Here is a 25,802-nt window from a genome sequence, read left to right on the forward strand (position 1 = left end):
TGTTGTATAGTTATTAGGTGGTTTATCATGCAATAATACTCTAAGGCATTACTGATACGTTCTTTTAATGAGACGCATCAGTTGGAATCCACAAACACAAATATGATTGACTACTTTGAATCTCTCACTATTGCCAACTCTTTTTAAACTTATATTTGATATAGCACTCGGAACCCATAGATCTTTATATCCTGTTTGTTTTCAAAATATGGAAAACTACATGTGGTTAAGAACTAAGAAAAGCCTGAGAAAAGACCATTTGGGGAAATTTACTTGTAAATACTTTAGCATGGGTGATTTAATCAGGAGATTCTCTTGGGTCATTAATCTACATAGTAGCATTTTGGGATATCCCCCTGCCCTTTATTGGGAGGAGGTACACTTTTTTAAATCCAAATGTTGTTAACCTTTGCTCTTAATTTTCATGACCTTGAGTTTTTTGTTTTTTTAGTCCATGGATTCCCTAGAATGGAATAGTGATATTTGGATTGTGGTATATTTGGATCTTGAGAATTTTTCTGGCTTTTCTTATGCTTTCAAGTTATGTATAAAAATCAGGAGTGCTGCCCTTATTTTAGATGAATTGAGAGCTGGTTGAGACCCTTTTAATTTGGTAGAATTTGAATTCACTGTATCAGCAAGACTATTTTTGGTTGTTACAGCTGTAGGAAAATTTGAAGGTATTTAAGTTCTTTATACTTGCACCAAAACTTTGGAGGGAAAATATTTTGAGCTTAATTCGTATATTCTCGTGTATTTTAGGAACCTATTTGTACCATATTCTGATTCCATATTTAAGAATAAAATCGATCTCTTGAAAAGCAAAAAATGCAAGGTTCTAAGGAAATGATATTGAACCTGCCCTCCTGGTATAAAATCCTCTATTTTGTAATTAAAGTTGACAACAGGTTTTACCAAAAATCAAAAACAAACTGGTAGATAACTAAAGGACAGAATGAGTATTCAGAAGTAGTTCTACTGTGGTGAAGAAAATCATGTCTATTTTGTTGGGCTCCAGCTCACTTCAAGTCATGTTGTTTGAGAATTATAAAATAGTAAGAAATATGTAGCATGTATAAATTCTCACAGTCCATTGAAGAAGACCTTTGGGATTCAGTTAACAAGTGTCTGGCATTCTCTCTAGGTAGACAAACTACTGTCCTTGAGCCAAATCCCTACCACTCGTTTTTGTAAACAGAGTGGTATTGAAACACAGTTAACATCCGTTCATTTATGGATGATCAGTGGCCGCTTGTACCCTACAAGTGGAGGAGCTGCTAAGGAAACCTGTTGGCCCCAGAGCCTGAAATATTTACTCTCACACTCTTTACAGATAAAATTTGTTGGCCTCTGCTCTGTTGATATTAATGGGAACTTCATGTGTTTTTAGTATAGGAGGTTTAGACTTAAAACATTTTTAAGTCAAAAAGATGAAACATTTGATTAGTTCTTTTGTGCTTTGTTTTGTGGTATGGGGTGATGGGCAGCTACTATCCCATTATAGACTCATAAGAAGCCTGAAAGACCCAAAGATTTCTTCAAAAATGAAGGACCTGTTAGCTTTTAGTAGTGGGATTGAAAAACAGAATTCCTTTCCCAGCTCCTAGCCATGTTAATACAGTACACCTGCCCCCGACTCCTCAGTGGTGCCCGGAAGCCTCGTGTTTTCCCTCTTCCTCCATGTGGTATGCCTGCTTTCGCTATGCTAGATTGTAGGACGCTTTGAGTGAGGGAAGAAGTCACAGGAGAAGGTACCAGTTTTCCCTCTCCCCCCATCGGTGGTTCATGATCTGATCTGCAAGAGATCTGGCTCAAAAGAGAGCTCTCTCTCCCCCTCCCGCTCCCCCCCCAGTTCTCCTACTTGTAACTCTCGTTACCTGCATGCAGTCTGTGCCGCCAACATTCCTCTACTCTGCTGTTACTTTCTGGCACTTTGTGTACCCTAACAGTCCCCATCTTTTCTTTCTTTCTTCCTTTCCTTCTCCGTTTTTTTTCTTTATACTTTTCCCCTTTTAACTGAAGAGCATAGTAGCTCAGAGTCTTTCCTTCCACCATTACCTTCAGTACTTAGTTTTGTTTTTTGTTTTTGTTTTTTAAGTAAACTCTACTGCCAACAAGGGTTCGAACTCAATGGCCTCAGAGTCACATGCCCTAGTGACTGTGCCAGCCAGGTCCCGCCAGTATTTAGCATTATTATCTCACATTTGTTCCTGGAAAATTCCTTCTTTCTTTCTTTTTTTTTAAAGATTTTATTTATTTATTAGAGAGAGAGAGCCCAAGAGGGGGTAGGGTCAGAGGGAGAAGCAGACTCCCTGCTGAGCAGGGAGCCCGATGTGGGACTCGATCCCGGGACTCCGGGATCATGACCTGAGCCGAAGGCAGTCGCTTAACCGACTGAGCCACCCAGGCGCCCTGGAAAATTCCTTCTTAATAAATGTGTTCTCTTAGGCCTAAGGATATAGTAGTTAATGCTTGCATTGTGCACAAACATGTTTCTGGACAACTTTGACCAACTGTGTCATTGAATCCTTAAGTAAACCTTTGAGGTAGATGATTTGAGTGTCGTACCCATTTGGCAGAGAAACATGCAGTTCGGGGAGGGTAGGTGATTCTCTCAAGGTTCAGCACCACTGGCAAGGATGCAATGAATTGCCGGTCCTAGTACATTTTTCAAATCATCACACTTGAACCAAACCCAGCATTTTTATACCTAATAATTAAAAAGCTAAAGACTGCCCTTCTTTTTACTTTTATTTTGAGATAACTTTAGAGTTACAAAAGAGATAAAAAAATCTTGAGTTTCCATATACCTGTTACCCAGCTTACTCAGCTGCTTCTTTTCTTGACGTCTTCTTTAACTGTAGAACTGTAATCAAAACTAGGAAATTAGTCTTGTTTACAGAACTGTTAATTACAGAATTTGTTCATATTTCACCAGTTAATTCATTAATGTCCTTTTTCTGTTCCACGATCCAGTCCAGCATCCCACAGTGCATTTAGTTGTCACGTTTCCCTAGTGTCCTCCGGTCAGTGACAGTTCCTTATCTTTCCTTGTCTTTCATGACCTTGACATTTTTAAAGAGACCAGTTATTTTCTAGAATGTTCCCCTATATGGGTTTGTTTGATATTTTCTCGTATTTAACTGAGATGAAGCATTATTGTGGGAAAGGCTACCACAGAGGTGATGTACCCTTCTCAGTGCATTGTATCAGGGGCTATATAAGGCAGATACTTATTTTTGATGATGTTAATCTTGATTACTTGGTTAAGGTGATGTTTGCTAGGATTCCCACTATTTATGGTTTTTCCCTTTGTAATTACTAAATATTTGGGGCAAATACTTTGAGACTATGCAAATATTCTGTTTTTGCTTTATCTCTACTAATTTTAGCACCCACCAGTGCATCTTGCCTATAACAGTTATTACTGCAGTGTTCTAATATTTTCTATTTCCCTAATTTCTTATACATTTATTATTAGGATTCTGTAAGGAAAAGTCCCTTCTTCCCCATTTAGATTTTTTATTCAACCACTTATTTATCAGTGTGGACTTGTAGATATTTATTTTATTCTTTATGATCCAATATTATCATTATTTTACAGTTTAGTTTGTTCCAGTTTTAGCTATCGGAAATTCAGGTTAGCTTTTGTACCCTTTTGGTATGGTCCATCGTTCTTTCCCTCCTCTGCCACCACCAGGTGCTCCAGGCTTACCTTACCTTGTCTTTTCTCTGACCTTTTTTTTTTTTTTTTTTGTACAGTGGTATTTAGAAAGTAAGATTGGGATGTTAAGGTGTGCTTACTGTTACTAGAGTGTCACTGCTTCTAGCCCCTCTCAGTGGATAGAATAGAAACCACCTATATACTTACTCACGCAAACACAGCTCTGTAGATCTTTGTATCTACATATATGTAAATATGTTTTAAGAAGACAAACCGTGAGTCTGTATTGATGCCTACAATACCAGTCCCAACTCCACAGCGCTCATTTTAGCCTTCCCTTTTATTTATTAGATCTTTCTCTTAACAGCCTGGCTCTCATTAGCTACAGTATATTTACTTACTCATTCAACGGTAACATACAAACCCAGCAGTTTCAGAACCGTTGACCTATAACCCTTGTGAGGAACAGATTTACCAACTACAGTACAGTGTCGGTATGCAGTTTTTTGTTTTTAGCCTTCAGTATCATGACAAACACTTCCCCCCCAAGTTATTTAGGTCCTAAGATTCAGAGTTACATCAGTTCCTTTCTGCACCATCCTCGTCAGTGTGATTATATGATTTACTTGTAATAAAGTAAGATTCATCTGTTATAGTCTGCATTTTGTCCTCCCCACATATCCTGGTTAATCTTTAAATTTACAGACATTAAAATTCAGTCTTTGAGGTATAATGCAGTGTATGTGGGTTTAGCCAAATACAGAGTCGTGTGTATCTGCCACCATAATACTACATCGAACAGTTCAGTCACCCTCAAAATCCCCTCATGCTAGGCAAATCCTCCCCACCCCCCAACAATTGCTGACAACCATGATCTGTTCTCTGTCCTTTTAGTTTTCCCTTTTCCAGAGTGTCATGTAACTAGAATCAATACATAGCCTTTCACTTAACAAAATGCAGTTAAGTTTCATCCATCATGTACTTCATTCCTTTATTACTGAGTAGTATTTCACTGTATGGGTGCGCCACAGTTTATTTACCCTTTGAAGGACATTTGGGTTATTTCCAGTTTAGGGTGATTATGAATCTTATAAACATTTGTGTATAGATTTTTGTGTGAACATGAGTTTTCATTCTTGAGAGGAATATATGCCTTGGAATGGGATTGCTGGGTGTGTAATAAAGAATCTGGCTGGCCTTTGTCTCTGGTTCCTGGGATATAATCTCTTAGTCCTTGGAATTTCCGGAATGGTAGAAGTGTCTTTGTTATTTATGGTGGGTCCTGACAGCTTATGCTAATGAGATAACTCAGGATGGCGGTGGGGGAGCTGGCACACAGAAAGACTAATCATGGGATTAGAGGATTGGGGCTACAGTCACTTCATATCAGCCTGAATAGTCCAGCCTCATTGCCAGTGAGTCCGGCACACTCACCTTATGAAACCCCAGTAAAACCTCTGGATACTGAAGCTCAAATAAGCTTCCCTGGTAGGGAGTATACTGCATTGTCATCCATTGTTGTTTCAGGAGGAACAACATGCTCTGTTCATCAGAACATCAAAATGCTCTGATCACAAGGAACCTTCACATGGGTACTCTCCTAGACTTCACTCTGTGTGTCCTTTCTTTTGCCTGGTTTTAACGTTTGTCCTTTTGTATAATAAAACTGTAATTGTAAGTAGAGTATTTCCCTGAGCTTTGTGAGTTGTTCTAGCAAACTTTCAAACCTGAGGGGATGGTGGGAACCCCCAAATTTGTAGTCAATTTGTCAGAAATGAGGGTGGGCTGGGGACCCCCAAACTTGGCAACTGGTGTTTGAAGTGAGAGGACTTTGCCCTTAAACTGTGAAATTTGGCCTGACTCCAGGTAGTTAATGTCAACTCATCTCAGTGAGTTATGTGGTATGTACTGCTTCACTTTATAAGAAACTGCTGAACTTTTCTAGATGTGGCACTGCCATTTTACATCACCAGCAAATTATAAGGGTTCTAGCTGCATCTTATAAACACTTGCTACTGTCAGCATTTTTTAATTTTTATCTAATAAGTGATACTGGTTTTGCTGATATTTTGCTGAGGATTTCTGCCACCTATATTCATGAGGGATATTGGTCTATAGTTTAGTTTTTCTGTCTTCATCTGATTTGGTATCAGTAATGCTGACCTTACAAAATCTTTTTCTGAAGAGAATGTATAGAATGTGTTATTTTTAACATATTTGGTAGAATTTACCAGTGAAACCATCTGGAAGAGATTTCTTTTTCCTAGGTGTGTGTTTTTGGTATTTTTCCTGCTCTGTATTCTCTAAGGTTCCTAGATCTACAGTTTGAGGTCTGTCATTAAATTTTCAGAAATTCTCGGCCATCATTCAAATATTCCTTCTGCCCAGTTCTCTTTCTCTGCTCCTTCTAGGATTCCAGTTATGCATATGTTAGGCTGATATTGTTCCACAGCTCTTATATGTTCTGTTCTGAGTGTCTTTGTTTTCCCTTCACTGTGTATCTGTGCACACATGTGCATGCACACGCCTTTTTCAGTTAGGGTAATTTACGTTGATTTATCTTAGTTTTAGGTGATTCTCTCCTCGGCCACGTACAGTCCACTGATTAGCCAATCCGAAGCATTCATCATCTTTGTTATTTTACATTTCTAGCATTTCTATTTATAGTTTCTCTTTGCTGAAATCGCCCGTAAGATCTTACATATGTTGTCCACCATTTTCATAACAGAATCTGGTTCTTTTTTGTTTTTTTTTTTCAGAGTTGTGTATTTTTTCTTTGACTTATAGTTGATACACAACATAGTGATTCAACATCTGTATACAGTATGCAATGCCCCCAAGTGACAGCTACCATCTGTCACCATAAAACACTATTACAATACCAAAACTGATTGTATTACTTACGCTGTACCTTTTGTCCCTGTGACTTATTCATTCCTTAACTGGAAGCCTGTATCTCCCACTCCCTTTCACCCATGCCCCTACTACCTTCTCCTCTGGTAGCCATCAGTTCTCTGTATCTATGGGTCTGTTTCTGCTTTTTGTTTTTTAGAGTCCACATATAAATGAAATCATTTTTGGTTTCAGGTCTCACATTTAGGTATTTCATCCATTTTGAGTTTATTTTTGCATATCATGTTAAGAGTGTGGTCCATTTTTCCTACCATCATTTATTGAAGAGACTGACTTATCCCTTTTGTGTACTTTTACCCTTCGTCATAGGTTGACCTTGTGGGTTTCTGGGCTCTCTCTGTTCTGTTCCACTGATGACTAGGTCTGTTTTTGTGCCAGTACCATACTGTTTTGATTACTACAGCTTTAGAGTATATCTTGAAATCTGGGATTGTGATACTTCCAGCTTTGTTGTTGTTTCTCAAGATGGCTCTGGCTATTAAGGGTTGGAGTCTGGGTTCTGATGTCTTCTGGAGTCTTCTGTCTTCAGAACACATTTTTTGTTTTCATATGGCTTTATATATTTTGTTGAAAGTGACATCTTGTGTAGGGCAGTAGATCATTTGAATTGTTTTTACACCTGAAAATGGGCAGGTCTTTCCTCCAGCTTAGACTTGCATTGCAGAGTCTGAATTAATCTAGGTTAGGAGTTGTGCTTGGTTTGAGGTTCATCATTGCAATAATTAACCTTAGCACTAAGTAAATTATCTTTCCTTTGAATAAAAAAACAAACGACTCATGGTTTTAAATTGCTGGGTTTTATTAAGGTATTGGCAAAATTTCAACATACATCTTACCTGAATGAACAGTTTTAATAAATAAAATATGAAGGATCACTCATGATTACAACTGAACTCAAAAGTGAGCTGTAGAGCAGGTCTGTAAATTAATAAATATACTTGGTAAGAAATGATTCACTTCATTCGCTTCACTCCATAGAGAATTCTTTGCAGAGAAATGTCATGAACAAGGGAACAAAGCCTGTCTCTCACCAAAGAGCACCTAGAGTAAGAGTTAACAATGATGTATCTGTGGATTATCTCATACATCAGAGTTTGTTAGAGTATTTCCTTTTCCAGAACAACTGCTGTATCAGTCTGGAGTTCCTGTTTTTATTTGCTTTTTTCTAATTAGTACAATAAGTAGTCTTCAAAATAGAAGATAAAATGTTGCTAGATGAAGTAACAATTATTTTTCAAAACAGTACCATTTGGAAAATAGTCATGTGATAATACTGGCGGTATCTTATTTTGAAAAAAAAAAAACATTTAGGCTATTCACAGGTTAGAACAGAAGGGTGAATAATTTGTCCATTAACATGACAGGATTTTAAAAGGTAAAAAAAGTATGTTCTTTTGCTAATTTATGATTCAAAGAAAAATTGTCCGAAACGATGATGTGACCAAAGCTATAGCATCCCCCTTTATGGCCTTGCGTAGGTGAGAATGGTCATCAAGTGAATACATTGTATTTAAACACTAAAATAATAATTTACAAATCACTTTCTCACAAAGCCTTGGCAAGCCTTTGATGGGGAAGGAAGTACTTGAACCACAGCAGTTTTATCTGTAAACACTGAACTTCTTTATGCATCATTTTCATCTGCCCATCAGATGTTGCATTTCTTAAGTGTTCCAACAATGGAGTATGGTTGTCATGAAGATGCGGCGTGACACTATACCACCACGTTGACATTATACCACTATAAATGTGGTCAGAATCAGACTCAGTGTTGACATTAACATTGTTGACATTGTCCTTGGAAAAGGTGTTACTTTCAAGGATCCTCCTAGTTAAATGCAACAGAAACTTTAATCTTATTAACTCAAGGACAGTGGATGGCACTTCTAGGTAAAGAAAAGGTATATACATATGTGTTTCCACCATCCTCTTTAGCACAGATATGAGTGGGATTAATTGCCCCAGTGTTTGGTGCTGTAATGTTGCTAAACCTCAGATATCCCTCAAAAGTACACATCTAGAAAGTGAACAAAGGAAACCTTTAAGTTAGGGACTGATTCCCTTTGAAACTCACAGTGAATGTACAAGGAGATTGTAATGACTTCATTTGGTAACTTGAAGTCTTTTTCCCTAACGAGTACTACACTTTCTTGTTTATATTTGTTTTACTATTTCCTATTCTAACAACACTTTAGCAGGCAAACAAATTGATGCAGATCATGTTAAATTGAAAAAGGGATACCGTCACTCTTAAGGATTGAGTGTAGGATTTTCACCACCACTAAATTACACAATTAGTAAAAGTACAAAACACGTAATTCACAGACTATTACCTCAGCATTAACAGTTAATATATATTATATGTACTTTTATACTGTCTAATATTTTTACAATCACCAGATACACCATCATTAAATACAAGTTACAGAATGTGTAGATACCATTAGTTAGAGGGGTACTTATTGCTTACATTAGCAAGCAGCAAATAAGGGCACAGGATTTGAACTGAAGGGAACTACTTTCTATCACCAGTGGCATTAAGATATAACACTGCATTTCACAAAGCACTGCTTTTTACCTAGTTTATAGAACCAAGAGCAGCATGTATCATACCAATAACCACTACTTTTTAATATTATAGAATTTTAAAGGACTTACCTTACAAATGGTACCTAACTACTCTATAAATATGCACGTTGTGAACAAATGAATAGTTGCTATTTTTCACAATATTGGTTTATAAGTTGACCACACTAGAACTACTTTGCTTTGTTTTCTAGAGGGCTACTGGTATGAAAAATGGAATTAACACTGCTTATATAGTCAGATCTACAAAATTCAGACCCTTAAGGATGTGTGGTCTGCGTTCATCTGAGTTTTATCCAACCATTTTTCCCCACTGAAAAAAACCTATCATTTGTATCTTTCCTTTCACCTTCTTTATTCTGCTCAAAAATAGTAGCAATGGACAACTATAGAAAATCTTTAAAAAACTGTTTAATTTCGATAAGTGCTTTGGATTATAATGTGTACCAATATTCTGCTGCCTGTTTTCTTGTTTCCTTAGATAATTTGATTTGAAACTGACACTGCATCTGATGGGTTGTTAACAAGATCTAGGCTTCAGAAAATGACAGATGTGAGTGAGGTCCGTGTATGAGGGTCAAACATCAGGTTGGTGAAAAGATTCTGGTACTATATTCGGAGCCACATTTATTCCCTCCTCCTCAGCCATGTGTCACGAGACTTGAGAAAAAGAATAAATGACTTCAAAATCACGAGAAATATTGAAAATTTCTACTTACACCCAAATTCTTAAAAATAAAATGTACGGATTAATCTGATCATTGGTGAAGTGAAGTTTTTGTGTATTTGCCGTAGCTACACTGGCGTCCAGAACATGCTGTGGTCTTTTAGTTTTAAAGCCTAGGAATCTGAGTTTCCATTATGGGTCTGGGGAACATAAAGTAATTGTATTATTTTGTAAAAACACAGGCAGTGGACGTTTCTTGGCAAGAGCATTTGGTCCGTCCCCCCCCCCCCCCCCCGCCAAGTGGTGTGAGTGAGGGGCAGCTCCTATCCATTGGCATGGCTGGTCCACAGTTGACTAGGGGAGGGAAGGAGGTCATGTGGTGATAGTCATGATTCTCAAGAGAATCAGAGGCTGCTTCACTGACTGAATCTGATTACGAGTTTATTTGCTGTCTTTAGTTGAAGATACGCTTGTAGCTTGAAACTACAGAACGGCAAAAAGCAGACAACTTCAAATTATCAAATGTAAGTATTGAAATGAGAAAGACATCCTCTCTGCAGTCTGAAGTGGCATGGAGCAGGACTGTGGAGCTTTCTCCATTCCTAACTAAATAGACCTCAGTCTCCGTTTACCTGCCTTCTCCTTTGCACTTGGCCTCTGGGCTCACTTTAGGCAGTACTTTCACCTCTTTCACACCAGTTATTTCATTCCCTTGGGAGAAACAATTTTAGAGAAGTTAAAACCAGTATTTTTCATTCTCCAAAACCACTTTTTATTTTGTAGTAGTATATGCCTTTGCTGTCTGTTAAGGGGGAAAAAAAAGGCAGAAAAAATAGAAATACTATTTGATTTTTCTTTTTTAAATGGCAACTTGATTCTAGTATATTTGTACCTAACATCATCTCCATTAAACCAGTTTTGTTCCTGAGATGAAGGTACAGTGAAAAACAGCATCATAGGTTAAAACCAGTTGACAGCGGTCTTCTAAAATGACAAATAATAAAAATCCCGCCAAAAGCACCATAACAGGTTATGAAACTCCCAAATAGCTACACAGCCCTAGGAAGTACTTTTTAATTCAGAAAATTTTTATCTTTTATGTTACAGGAAAAAAAATCAGTCTTTTTGATTATATACCATCTCACAAGTCAGAAAATATGACACTTTTATGCTAGTTTTCTACTTTCATTGTAACCAATTAAAACCCATATGGCTTTTAGTCTTTTACCAAATGAAAAAAGAGAGGAGGGTTTCCCTCATAGTCCCCAGTCTTTTGAGGAACATCCCCCAACTACATCTGATTCTGCTTTAAGTTTTCCATAGATATATTAGGCACATCAAACCAGATTTCACCTGCATTGAGACTTCAACACTAGATATCCTGACTAAAATAACTCACAAACTTCCACTAGTGATGTGAAGGGGTAGTAAGTGGGAGTTGTATGTAGGTGTGGAGACACATCACAGGGACCAGTTGTATAATTTTGCTAGTGAAACCGCCAGTACTTTTTTTTGTTTTAGATTGAAAACACTACTTTGAGTTTCCTAGAGATCTATTTACATTTAAGAATTGAGCCATCCATGGTTTCATAATGAAGCACATATATTTCAGAAATGTCTACCTTGTTTCTACTCTGACAGTGGTGTTTTTATTGGAGGAGAGCTAGCTAGCCTACTTTAAAGGGGAAGTTTTATATTTTGTAGCTCGAGGGAAGGCCTGGATCTGGAGTATCGTTACTCTTTCCGAGCTTCCTCATCATGTTTGCACTATATCCTTTCCAAATATTTTGCCTCCACGGCAGAAAACTTCTGAACAACCTAGTTCTCTTCCCACTTCGAATAAGTGAGGAGAGACTAGTGCCTATTTTGCGGGAAGGCTCTTGAGCAGACATAAATGAATACAACTTTGGATTAAACCTGAATCCGTGCCGTCTCTTTGAATAACGATAGCGTAAATGAGACAATCTGGAAACTCTCTTTCCCAGGAATTTGAACTGTTCCTCTTCCAACCTAGGACAGACAGGAGACAAGCTCTCCATTCTGTATATCTGCTGCCCTGTTGAACCCAAATTAAAAGAGGGAAACTCTGCAGCACCACTCTGTTCAGGCAATGATGATTGAACTGATTTTTTCTCCATTATTAGCTCATTAATAGAATTTGCTTTCTTTGGTGCACCAGGACCAAACATCTCAATTGGTGGCAAAAACTGGGCACTGTGAGGTTTGCTTGCTTCTATTTGTGTGAGATCTAGGTAGCCCGGGTCTTCCAGCACGTTGATTTGGGACCCTGGGCTCAGGCTAGTTCTATCAGTGAATGAATCCACGCGCCCATCATAGCCTAGATCGGCTGGTGCTGAGCACTGGTGCTGAGGCCAAGGGCGTTTGCACTCTCCATGATTCTCCTTATCATCCCCACCATCTTCTTGCCCTCCTTGAAAAGAGTTCTCTGTCCAATCTGATTCCTCACTAACATTTACAGCTTTGTTCATGTCCCTCAGGAATACCACAATAACAGTGATGTTATCACTTGACCCAGCATCACGAGCTGATGCAACTAATTTGTGGGCAACCATGCTACTGTCTCCATTATTCTCCTTCAGGTGGTCAGATACAACTTTGACTGCCTCATCAGGATTCACGGTGTCATAGAAGCCATCACAGGCCAGAATGAGGTAGTCTTCAGTCCCATCCAAAACAGTTGAGGCAGAATCTGCGTCCCCACAGATATATGGCTTATGTTCAGCGTCTCCTGTGGGAATTAGAAAGGAGGTCAGATTTTGGTTTACCTTGCATGTAAGAATGTTTATGGCCAATGCTGTGACTGATCACAATTTATTGGATTGTGATCTGAATTTACTGGAAAGAATTTATAAACTAGTTTCAGATAAAATACTTGAATTCTTTGTTAATCAGATGCTGCTCACTCCTTACTTAGTTAAATAATTGCCATTCACTGGGCTTAATTTCTCACTAGCTTACACTCTGAATCTTGTGCCTCTAGCTATGATTTAGGCTTAGCTGAGCATGGCAACAAATGTCAAATCTAAGTTTTTTGCTGCACTGAAAAATTCAGTGTTACGTAGGAAAATTTTGTTGGTTAACAGATCTTTTTTTTTTTTTTACTAGTAAAGTTTGATTTAATTGAGATTTGAGAACAAGTCCACATTGAAAAACAAACCAAAGTTGTGGTCATTCTTTTCATTAAATACTTAATTTTCTGTCCTTGTTTTCAAATTAATAGCTTTATGCTGCTAGCACAGAGAAAGGTTTGAGTTACAAGGGATTTTTAAAAAATCAAGTCCAACTCCCCTCAAGCCAGGAAAAGTCATCCCAAGATTCAGATAAGAGAACTAGAATTAGTCTCTTGGTTCCCAATCCAGTTTGCTTTCTACTTTTTAATGCTGCTTTTACTTGTAACTTCTAGAGAACAACTGGAAAATGTATGGCCACATTTCTCTCCTCTTCAGGGACTACCATATTCTTGCTGTCTTCATTTGTCTCTGATCGAACCCCCACCGTCTTTATTGCTGTTGTTCATTCTCCACTTGTGAACAACTGTGAGAACCCCCAAGGCCCTACCGGGTCATTATTTCTTCTTTGTTTAGTTCATGCACTTATAGAATGACATTTGAGCCGGGTCTTGAAGGGTAAGTTAGTTATCACCAGGCAGAGAAGGGCCGGCCCTCGGTTGAAGGAATTAGCATAAGCAAGGCACAGAGGCAACTATGAAGCAGTAATGTGTAGCTTTATATGGGGTCCTTGGAGTGGAGATAGAAACCTAGCCTACTGTGGGCTCAAGGTCGCCCCAGTCTATCACCAGACTATGGAGAAAATTAATCATCTGCAATGCATTCTGGATCTTTCAGATCTGGAGCACTTCCCGATCCATTCACTCTACATTCGTTGTTTTCCTCTGGGTACTTGGAGAGAGCCTAGCCAAGGGGTCCCTAGCCTCTTGGGTAACCATATAGCTTATTAATACAACAAGGGATACTCGTTTACTACTGCTTTACATAGAAAACAGTATTTAGCAATAATTCCTAGATTAGGGTACCATAATTGGGAAACAGTAGTTAAAATTTATAAAATGTTTTATCATTTGTAAAGTAATGACATACAGCTTAGTGGTTAAGGATGCCAGCACTGGAGTCAGACTGCCTGGATCCAAATCCTAGCATTTGTTACTTAGAGACCCTCATCAGTTACTGTCCTCTCTACAGTACTAAAACTGATTTTGGACTAGGGGATGATAAAATGAAAATAATTATACATAAGTTATCTGGTTCTGTCATCACCTGTTCTAGGTTCTCTCTTACCCACATAAGGTTCTCTCCAACACTTCCCATCCCTGTTTAATCCTCCGATAGGCCCAGAAAACTCAATAGGCACCCTAGAGACAACTGCTAGAACTGGTGTGGGACACACTGAACAACAAGATACTAGATAAGAAACTAGTCTTTTTCATACAGTTGCCAGAACCATCTTCCCTCAAACATGGTTTTGATTCCATCAATTTCATACTTTAGCTCTTACAGGCTACTGGGAGGCATCAGGTAAAACTTCCAATCATGAGATTCAGTGTTCTCCACCAATCTGCTTTACTAAATTTCCCCATCCCCTACTCCACCTGACTATTATCATCATCATTATTATTTTCTGAATTCCAGCTCTAAAAATAAATGTGATCTGAGTCATACTGTTCCCAAAAATCTTGTTTTAGTGCTTCAATTAAAAGGCTACTGCAACTGTTAGTTTGGAACAGAACATACAAAGATTTGCACAGGGAAAATGCTGCCAAAATTCTGGCTTTTCACCTGCTCTCCTGTTGGATGTCAAATTCATGACATTTCGCCCCCAAATTTGGTAGGAGGGCATGATTATCCATTTCATGGTGAAAATGGATAATCATTTTCAATCATTTCAACCTCCTCTCTCCATATGCTAGGAAACATATCATGCCTCCCTGTCAACTTTGGATCATAAATCTGAAGGGCTCATGAGGAGAAACAGTTGAAAAGCTTTTCATTTTGAAAGCTTTAAGTGTCACTTAATTTCTAAGTAGAGTTGAACTCTGCTCAGGAGTCCTTTTTCTTGTCCCTGTTTAGCCCCCGATTTTATTCTCACATTCTTCACCTCTCTCTTCCAATTAAGCTACTGGATTTCGGTAGATGGCCTAATTTCCCACTTCAAAGAAAATTAAGTTTATCAGGCCTGAATTCCTTCAGCTTCTACCCGCCCCCCGCCCTCCCTCCCCGGCCCTTTTGTTTTCATCAAGAGAGATTCACCACATCAGCTACTATTGTGTCAGGAGTAGAGGTCTCCATTTCCTCCTCAAAGCTCACCTGTGCTCTGGGACCTGACTCTGTAGGACTCTGGCTTCTGTCACTCTCATCTTCAATTTCTCTTCTACTTGCTCTCATCTTTTATCCTACAAACATACTCTGATCTAAACTCGTTAGCCTAACATCAAAAATAATAAAAGTGACCCTTTCCCAAATCAGCTTTTCCCTCAGGCCACCACACTATTTCCTTTACCACTAAATTGCCCAAGAAACTAAATCTATACATGTTCTTTTGTGTTGTTACTCATTTTCTGTCACCTGATTTTCTGGGTTTTTTTCCATCTACTCATCCAAAACATTTCTCTCATATATTACCAATTAGTTCCGGTTTTCAAAATTCCATGTCTTTTTTTAACCCACGTCTCACTTGACCTCTCCTAGCACTTGACCCTGTGACCACTTACTCCTAGAAACCCTCTTCTAGTATCTGTGATACCCCACGTGTATATCTCTGATCCCTTCTTGATTTTCTTCACTGGCTCCTTCACTTAATAATAGCACTAATCATTTTGTGCTAAAACTGCCAGGCAGGGCTCTAAGTGTGGTGCATGTATTATACCATTTAATACAAAAACTCCATGAGCCATTTAATGTTACTATTCTTACTTTACCAAGGAACAGATAGACACAAAGAAATTAATTTCCCAAGGCCCACAGCTTGTAAAGTGACAGAGCCACACAAACCTAGAGGCATGACTTCATTGTGTATTTCTACCTTAAGTAATGCGTCTCATCCTTGGTCTCTCATCACACTACATATTTTTCCTGGGCAATACTGTCCGAACCTATAATTTCAACTACTATATATAATACCACTTCACAGATTGCTAATATTATTGCCAAAATGGGATGAGTTCCCACATCTCTTATCTGCAACTCAATTCTGCTCAGCTCCAGATCTGTATTTCCAGCTGCATATCAATTCTGTCTCCTAAAATATCACACAGGTATCTAGAATATAAAATATGTCCAAAATGAACTCATTATCTGCCCTCCTCCCCCACCCCACAAACTGCTGCTGCTTTTTTACAAATGCTTTATCATCTCGGTCACTTAAGTCAAAAACCTGGAAATCAGCTTTCCTCTGCCCCCAGAAACTGTCACTTCTGATCAATTCATACATCCGCTGTATCCCTTCTGAGTTGCCCTCATCTCTGTAACAGACTATATCAACAGTCCCTGAATGATCTCACCTAGGCTTTCTACTCCAGTCTGTCTCCCATACCATCATCACAAATACCTTATAAGTCTGAATCATGTGGCCTCTCGGCTTATTCACCTGGTAGAGTCTAGACTACTTAGCCTGGCTACATAAGCCCCTTCACAGTCTGGCACCACACTTATTTGGATCACTCCTACCCTCTGCCCTCGCCTCTTGTACATTCTACTGTTCCTAAAACATGGCGTGCCTTTTCAGATGCCCATGTATTTATATTCTCCTCCCCCTGGAATTTCCTCCCCTACACACTGTCCTCCACATCCAACCTAAAAGTCACTTTCTCTATAGAGTCTGCCACATTCTCTCTTAGACCGTCTCTTATTCAAGGACATCCTCCCCTTGCTTTTAGTTTCCCCTTGTGTTATATTTTTAGAAGCAAGAAAAGGCAAGTATTCTCTAGTAAAGTTGGTTCTATGACAAGCATTAAAGATCCTTTTCGATACTCTGACAAAGACTGTAAGATCAAGAGGAATTGTCAAATAATTCTACACAGGGGTGTGTTTCAGAAATGAGAAATTTCCCCTCTGGGGTCTTATTCCAGAGTTCCTAATAACTCTCTCAGTCTGAGATAAAAACTAACCCTCATTTTTTCAGAAGCACTTGCAGGATCTTTCAGCTTTTGCGCTCTCTCAGCCTTCTGCTACTCACATTTGGGCCACTTCACAGCTTGCTAGCACCTTCCCAAAGAGTGGGAGGAACTCCTGTCACTGGTGAAACTGAATCAATCCTTTGAGATTTTGGTAACGATAAGCAAAACTGGGGGATTACATGTGAATTCCATTTATCCATATTATTCCTATGTCAAATTACTTCATTTAATTTCTTTAGGAGGCAGGAATGAAGAACTGTAGTATGCATGCATATCACCCATAAAGATACACACACACTGATTTATTCTTTTTAAAAAACCAGAAATGAAGCTAAGCCACAAAGCCTAAAATATAATAAACCCAGGTGCCAAAGTGAAACAAAAATAGAAACAGGACTATCTTTGAACTTACACCCTTGCATTTTGTCCAATCAGGTCAGCTGTTTACTAAGTTTTAGACAGTTACACTGACTTTCCCTTCTCTTGAAAAATTTAGGTCCCAGGGAGGCAGATTCTTTGAAACCGTAGGGTTATCTGAAAAATCACTATATTCCACATTAAAAAAATTTTTTTTCATCTAAAAAGTACAATGTTTATGTCATTTTATAATTCAGTGAAAACAAAGATATAAACAAGGTAAAATATAGGGAGGGGAGCCTTCCATTCTCTTGAAAATACTAAGTTAAGTTAAATATGATCCAAAATGGAATGAAATGAGGATCACTGTAGTTTTAAGCAGATTTGTGTCCCAAAAATTAAAGGCTTCCATTAAAAAAAAACAAAACTAGTAAGCTCTGCATTTCTTAATATAGTTCCCTTTCAGTAATGGAATTTAAGTATATAAATGAATAGGTTAATTAAAAGAGGCATTATCTAATTGTTACTTTAAACAATAATAAGCACTCTGATAATATAAATTACCATCTCAGGTTCCTTTATTGTAGCAGAATTAATATGAGACAATGAGCTAGGGGAGGACAGTTCGGAGAAACAAAAAGGAATTGGTTTTTCCTACCAATAGCTCGGGAGACCGACAGACTTCCATTCACCCTCCAGGCACCAAACCAGACTACACAACCTCCAAGAGCCTCAATTCGCTGCTTTTCATCCTAAACAGCAATGCAATAGAAAGAAGCAAATAATTGGATTCAGGATTTATTTGTCTACCTTAACAGTAAACAACAGGTACAAATACTCATCAGCTTCCAGGAAAGGTTCTCTTTATTCCTCCTCTGTAAGGTGGGCATGGTTGCTCAGATAACGGTGGTAATCAGAATAAGCAAGTGAATATTAACTACTAGCTAGAAACCCGCCTCCGTGGCATGTGCCCTCCCACAACGGAGCACACTTACCTCCCTGTCCGGTTTGTGTGGCTTCATTAGCTCAACCGCTTGCCCTTTTCTCACGAGCATGACCTGGGAATCCCCAACCCAGGCCACATGGAGCATGTTCCCTCTGATGAAAGTCACTACTCCTGTGGTCCCACATCTTAAACTCTAAAAGTAATTAAATAAAACTAGAGTCAGTAAAAATAAACAGACTTCAAATTCTCATTGAGAAGCAATTTATAGTTACAGACTTTTAGTTGGGGTCTAACTATTAGTAACTCAATTTCACAACAAACAGCAATTCCTGTCTCTCTGCATTTTTATGTGCATAGATGTATGTGTATACACATAGATCCATGTTATCTATGATATGCAAGGCAGGAATGATTATTCATTTCATTTTATGTACAAATAAGAAAACTGTGGCAGGTTATGTGACCTTTCCAAGAGCGGGTAACTCATTAGTACACAAAACAGAACTGAAATTCTTTTTTCTCCCAGTCCAGCATTCAATCCACTACAGCAGTCCTTAAAGATTTCCATGTTCTGGTCTCTGTTTTGTCACTGACCTAGAGTATGTACAAGGGGAAGGTCCTAGCATTACAAAGGATCTGATAGGTACACAACAAATGCTCCCACACTCAGTATTAAGATAGGAGCCAAGAGATAACATATATTCCCTGGCATGCTAAGTTGCTTATACTTAAAAAAAAAAAAAATCACCTACAATAATTTTAGGGGCCTCTGCTTTTGGAACATTGCATAAAGAACAGCCTGGAGCTTCACTGCAGTAGCTCAGTAGCAGTGTACTTCATGCTCCTGATACTACTACATTAAATGACATCTCCATTTGACATGAGTCACCACCAAATAAGCATGACTTTCTGTTACCAAGGACTTGTCCTAAATTAGAACCAATGCGTCAAGGATGGTAAAAGGCCCCTTGTATCCAATGAGAAAAACAACTTCTCATTTTTCCTATATAGGGAAAGTTTGTTATAGATCCTCACCCACCAATAAAATGTCTTCCCACCCAGAATGTTCAAAACCTCAGCCCCCTGGAACACATGATAAAGACACTCGAGTGCATATGCCCTGCAGAGAACAGGAGGCAGGGCTGCTTCACAACAGGAATAGCTCCTTTCTTCCCAGCAGTTAGCAGCACATGGGAGCAGAAGAAGGAAAAAAGTAACTGCTGAGACAAACCTAAATTATTCAAAAGAACTATTGGCAAGACTGAGAGACACTAGGATCACTGGCAAAGCAAATGAGGTGAACATGGTCAGAGAAAAAAGCCATACTTTTGAGGACACAGAGGAAAAAGGGATAGAACAGAAGAAGAAGACAAAGTGATTCTCTTAGTTTCTGTGATCTTACAGATCACTCTCAGGGGCCAGGTCTTGGCCTTGGTCAAAATGACGACAGCCAGTAGCTCCAAGGTAGGCAGAGCTGAGCAGTGCCAGCCCTCAAGACTCTGGGGACAGTCTGAGGTCGACAACTGTATTGTTTTCTAGGCCCACCTCTGTAGGTAGACCCTAGTGGTCACTGTTGTTGGATTTGCATACTAAACTAAACCTGGGGTAAAGGTGGGGAAACAATATTTTCCTTGCTTAATACCAAGTAGTTCTGAATTACTGTTTCATTGATTCCAAGCACCATTACTTTTGTGTAGCATAACAATGAAATCAAAGAAATGGATTAAATGATGACCCTACTCCTTCCAAGTCCTTTTCAAAAACAGTTAATGTTTAATTCATAGGGCAGGAGTCTTATTTTTTATATGTATAATAATTCTGTAGTTAGTTTTAAAAATTAAAAATTAAAAATTATTATCTTGCTATTGGCCCCCAGTTAAAAATGAATATAGAGTACTGTAGTTAATCATATACCAATGCCCAGAATGATAATTAGATAAAAATTTTTACTTTTAGATCTTAATATAGAGCCCCTGTCATTCATTCACAGTAAAAACCTTAGGTCTGATTAACCTTAAGAAATTAGGACATGAGCTCTGACTTTTCTTCCTGTAAAATCAGTTCAAGAATCATCTAAGGATTCGCTCTCCAAGCAAATTTTCCCTCAAGAGATACACAGTAAAACACTGCCAACCCACTTAGAACCAAACGTATGGGAGTAATCCAGCTTCTGTTTCCTTTTTAGTCCATTGTTTTAATCACTGTATCCAGATTTTGTCAGCAAAAGTCTGCTTAGAGAGATGGTCCTGGTGTGAAGCTGACAGGCACTGGTAAATAAAAAAGCTAAAACTCACCTGCCAAATCCAGCAATGGACTGGCTTTCTAGAAAATTATAACTTTGGAGTTTCTCTACAGCACATCATATCACCCCACTAAAACCCTTAAGATGGAATTAGAACTATAACAGAATCCAATATCATGGGTCAAGAATACAGTCTGAAAGAACTTTAAGCCTGCCCCAAAAGAGAAAACCCAAAATAGCCCACGAACCAAGTTGAATTCAGCTAGTGCATTCATGGCTGGAATTTATGAGGAAATGGCATACCTCCCTGGCTGCTTTCTGCACAAACCGCTCATCAGTGACCCGGAAGGCCCGGCACAGGGCCTCAGCAGGATCGTGAGGGAACATCTCCTGGCGGACTAAATTAACGTGCAGGTGAATGGAGGCATAAATGGCAGCATCCACTCCCCCATGGCCATCAAACACTGCAAAGTAGGCTTGTTCTTCCTGGTCCTGTTGATAGAAAAACAAACAGTTAAGGAAGTGAGGTACAGCATGACTCAAAGGAACCAATCCGTTGTACTGATGATGCCCATTCTCCTCCTCCACTGCACTTGTCACCTAGACAATGAGACTAGATGTTTCTCTTTTTTGACATGCCTGATCACCTGCTAAAATACCTGCAGCACTGGGGTATCTGTGTTTACACAGAGAACACTGGAACACATCGTGGCCAATTAGCTCAGGCTGAAGTGCCCTCTCACTGAAAGTTGCCGTCTTGTACCATGGAAACCGCCCACATGCAGTTGCTTCAAAACTGCTGTTACAAGTTGTGGGAAGGGGGAGGAGAGAGAAAGTATGAGGAGGAATTGAGTAAAAGCTGTTCTGGATTGAGTATTTTTTTCAAAATGAAAGTATTCTAATAAAATTAGAAACTGAGAACAATAGGAAATAACTGGCCTTCAGCACAAGACCAGTTATGTTAGGTTGTTTAAAAATAGAGATAACGAAAGCATACACAGGCTCCTAAGCTGTAATATCTTCATAAATCATAGTCACATTGAATACTCACCATAAATAACACAGTCTCTAAACTGGTTAGCCAAACTTAGAGCAAATCAGATATCCAAATGCCTTGTACCCATTTTGCCTTGTCCCCTAACCAAGATTTAGCGTCACCCTTCCTGGCCCACCCACTACTTGAAGCACTAAGGCAACTGCCAGAAGAGGATCTGTCTTGACAAAGGAAGCCTAATCACAATATTACATTTAAGCCATTAAGTAGTTTGCTTCTTTATCTTCAACTCCAGTGTGTACATCTCAGATCTAGCTTACTTAGGAGATCTGTAGCTCACTGAACTCACTTGAGTCCTGGACTCCCTTTAGGCAACAGTATGTAATCATTTTCATGTGCAAGCTTTGACTTGATCGGTGGGCTCTAGGAGCTCAGATGAGTCTAGGCCCTGTCATTCAAAGGAAATCAAATATACAAAGTAAATCATATAATTTTCTTGTGCTTTTTCTCTCATCTATTAGGTACGGATTTGGAGGAACTACTAAAACAAGAGGTATCATCTGTGTTTTGAAAAAATTATTTTTAGGCATGCCTGGGTGGCTCAGTTGGTTAAGTACTGACTCTTGATTTGGCTCAGGTCATGATCTCAGGGTCTTGGGATCAAACCCCATCTCGGGCTCTGCACTCAGCACAGTGTCTGCTTGTTCCTCTCCCCCTGCTCCTCTCTCTCTCTCTCAAGTAAATAAAATCTTTAAAAAAATTTTTTTTGAGTATTTTTTTCAAATTTTCAAAAAAAAATTTTTTTAAAGATTTTATTTATTCATTTGCCAGACAAAGGGAGAGAGAACACAAGCAGGGGGAAGCGGCAGGCAGAGGGAGAAGCACTCTCCCCACCGACTGGGGAGCCCAATGTGGGACTCGATACCAGGACCCTGGGATCATGACCCCAGCTGAAGGCATACGCCCAACCAACTGAGCCACCCAGGTGTTCCAGAAAAAAATTCTTTTTAAAGGGTGTACTACATACCAAATATAAATGTCCATAGAGTAAAAACACCCAAATATTATGAAATCAACATCTAATACAGACATTACAACTAGTTAATAATACCATCTATAATGCCATTGAAAATTGACTGATTAAACAGAACTATCTTGAAAAAAAGTCCTGATATGTAGAATTTCTACCTGTACTAAAGCAGTACTCACTTTTAAACAACTCAGTTGGCAAGATAAAGGTAAAATTGAAAAACATATCCAAGCAGTTTTTAAATGAGTGAGCTGATGTGGGATCATCACAAAAAAGGAGGGGACAATAATACCTTTCTGAGGCCATGAGAGTATAACTTTAAACAATGTGAGATTGGTGGGGAGATTCTTAAACAATATAGCATCCAGAGAAACAGAAGACAGCCAAGGGGATCTCTTAAAAAAATTAGTATACCTTTTTAAATTAAAAAAAAAAGTTTTCCCTGTTATAAAGATAATATATTGTTTATTTGGACTAATAAAGAAAAATCTATATATTATCCCACCATTCACAGATAACCAGTCTTTTTTCTATATATATAAATTTTTTAGATAAAATTAAGATCATACTATACATAAAATTTTATATCCTGCTTTTTGTCATTTATTATATCATTAGCATTTCCCCTATGTCATTAAGTATTACTCACACATTTGAAATGGATATGTACTATACATCTAATGAGCATATTATAGTTGCTCCCTATATATGACTTTGATCATTTCTAGTTTATTACTGAAAATGTTATGTAAGACATTTATGTCAAAACATATAAGAATTTCCTGCATTTGTGTCCTTATAATATAAAATTAAAAGTGAAATTACCAGATCAGAGGTGGTGAAAATATACAAGGTTCTAAGTATGTGTTGCCAAATTGCCTTCAAAACCGTTTCTCAAGGTGTTCCTTTCTGAGTTAGGCCTTTGGGCTGATTTTGAAGCAAAATGAAAATCAACCAGGTCAACAAATAGCAACAATGCCCTCAGATCGGAGTATAATCTTCAAGTGGGTGTAGTGATAGAAGGATTGTTTGTCACATTAAGGTTAACATTTAAGGTTATATTTGCATGGGCATGGTAACATTTGGAAATAAGGATATTCACATATTCTAAAGATATTTGGAAACAAAGCTGGTCTATCTTTGTAACATAAGCACCAATTACCAACCTACCATCACTGCTTATCAGACCTTGACAGTTAGCTAAAATTTAATTTTAGCTGCTAAATAAAGGAAATACTGTGCTTTGTATAAATTACTACATTGTAATTTTTAAGTTATGGACTTGAATAAAGAAAAGAGGCAAGTGACAGGCAGGGGAAACAAACCTACCTCTGTTGGCACTAACAGAATACAATTAATAGAAAAAAGATGAAGATAACAAGAAAATGGTTATTAAGCTGACAAGACTCATATGATCCAATGTGTCAGTCACAGAGATTCATGAAATATAATTCCATCGACTTTCTATCTCAGAAACCAAGATTTAAAAAAGAATCACTGGAAATCAGAAAACTGTCTCTGTCTTAAATTCATCCTTTTATGTTTACATTTTATGTTGCTTCAGCAACATAGTAATGTGGGAACTTAATAAACACCATCTAATTTTACTGTAGTTTCCTTTTAAAAAAACAGCTTTATTGAGATACGGCAGTTTTCTTTTATGCTTCTATGTTTATAGAATAGCTCTGGAAGTTTATGCAAAAAAAATTGGTAACTTCCCTTGCCTTCATGGAAGGGAACTGAGCATCTGAGACACCAAGGATAAGACAGAGATTTTTGTTTTCCAATCTAAACAATGTGAATGCATTACCTATTCAAATATAAAATCGGGGTGCCTGGCTGGCTTAGTCTGTACAGCATGTGACTCCTGATCTTGGGGTTTGAGTTCAAGCCCCACATTGGGCGTAGAGCTTACTTAAAAATAAATAAACCAAAATAACATAAGTTTTCGGGCGCCTGGGTGGCTCAGTTGGTTAAGCGACTGCCTTCAGCTCAGGTCATGATCCTGGAGCCCCGGGATCGAGTCCCACATCGGGCTCCCTGCTCAGCAGGGAGTCTGCTTCTCCCTCTGACCCTCTTCCCTCTCGTGCTCTCTCTCTCTCAAATAAATAAAATCTTTAAAAAAAAAACAACAAAATAACGTAAGTTTCTTTTCTGTTGTCTAATACAAGCAGATTTATGCCACTCTGCCTTTAGTCCTATTCCAAACCATCAGAGATGCTATTAGAGGTATATTAGAAGTTCTCCTTATAGAAAAATAAGACCATGAAGGTGTTTGTTTTTTAAATCTCATTGACTCTAGAGAAGGGCCCTTTACCTCTAGATTGAAGAGCATATTAAAGTCAGGAATGCAGACATGTTTGTCTTCCATTTTCCTGCGCATGTTTTTGATGGCATGGATTGATGTCTCATAATAAAGCTGGGGTCTCCTGCGGAGAGGGAAGTCTTTCACCCAGCTGCAGCAAATCTCGTGTAGTTTGCTGAAGACAGAACGGGCCAATTTCATTGTTTCGATCTCTGTGAAAGAAACACAGACACCCCCAATGAAGAGCCTTGTAAAGCTGCTTTTCACTTGCCTGCTTGGTAAAGACAGAAGTAGGTCACCTTCATCAAGTTCCTCCTTAATAGAAGAAATTCCTCCTGAAGAGAAATGAAATGTTGATTCTGAAGAGAGAAAATGACAACCAGTCTAGTAGAAAATCATCAGCCAGCAGCTGCCACTATGATATTCTTATGTCATGAGGAGAAAACCTCTGGCCAGGATTGAATCTACTCTTAGACTAGATTTCTTCCAACCCTCAAAGTTCTCCAACCACTGCTATCTAGTTCAGAGCACTGGTTCCCTTTTGGTTGGCGGCCATGATTATCATCTGGAGAGCCAAGCTCCCCCTGCTTAGAAGAATGACTGAAGGGGCGCCTGGGTGGCCCAGTCGGTTAAGCGTCTGCCTTCAGCTCAGCTCATGATCCCAGGGTCCTGGGATCAAGCCCCGCATTGGGCTCCCTGCTACGCAGGAAGCCTGCTTCTCCCTCTCCCAGCCCCCCTGCTTGTGTTCCCTCTCTCTGTCAAATAAATAAATTAAAAAAAAATGACTGAAATATGAACAGTAGTTATCCAGCCAATTGGGATATGAAAGGCCTATGAAAACATCATTTATTTACCAACTACAGGAATGAGAGTTTATTGTGATTACCATTTGTCTTTGTCTTTTTTTTCCTGGCCTCTTCCTTTATCTCCCTCCAGTTCCCTAACTTT

General features: G+C 38.6%; 2 protein-coding genes across 5 annotated transcripts in view; one reads left to right on the forward strand and one right to left on the reverse strand.

The window, feature by feature from the left end:
* TRIM37 (tripartite motif containing 37) overlaps nucleotides 1-9,921 on the forward strand; it is a 135,160-nt gene extending 125,239 nt beyond the window's left edge. For all 3 annotated transcript variants that reach the window (XM_027625301.2, XM_027625299.1, XM_027625302.1), the window contains one exon: nucleotides 9,645-9,921. In XM_027625301.2, coding sequence (XP_027481102.1) covers nucleotides 9,645-9,648 — 4 coding nt within the window. In that variant the 3' untranslated portion in view covers nucleotides 9,649-9,921. The remainder of the gene's footprint in view (nucleotides 1-9,644) is intronic.
* PPM1E (protein phosphatase, Mg2+/Mn2+ dependent 1E) overlaps nucleotides 7,356-25,802 on the reverse strand; it is a 184,706-nt gene continuing 166,259 nt past the window's right edge. For both annotated transcript variants that reach the window (XM_027567872.2, XM_027567873.2), the window contains exons 3-7: nucleotides 24,867-25,066; nucleotides 20,829-21,017; nucleotides 18,333-18,476; nucleotides 17,996-18,089; nucleotides 7,356-12,579 (exon numbers count right to left, since the gene is read on the reverse strand). In XM_027567872.2, coding sequence (XP_027423673.1) covers nucleotides 11,522-12,579; nucleotides 17,996-18,089; nucleotides 18,333-18,476; nucleotides 20,829-21,017; nucleotides 24,867-25,066 — 1,685 coding nt within the window. In that variant the 3' untranslated portion in view covers nucleotides 7,356-11,521. The remainder of the gene's footprint in view (nucleotides 12,580-17,995; nucleotides 18,090-18,332; nucleotides 18,477-20,828; nucleotides 21,018-24,866; nucleotides 25,067-25,802) is intronic.

This window comes from Zalophus californianus, chromosome 16, assembly GCF_009762305.2.
Source record: "Zalophus californianus isolate mZalCal1 chromosome 16, mZalCal1.pri.v2, whole genome shotgun sequence".
In the NCBI taxonomy this organism is placed as follows: domain Eukaryota; kingdom Metazoa; phylum Chordata; class Mammalia; order Carnivora; family Otariidae; genus Zalophus; species Zalophus californianus.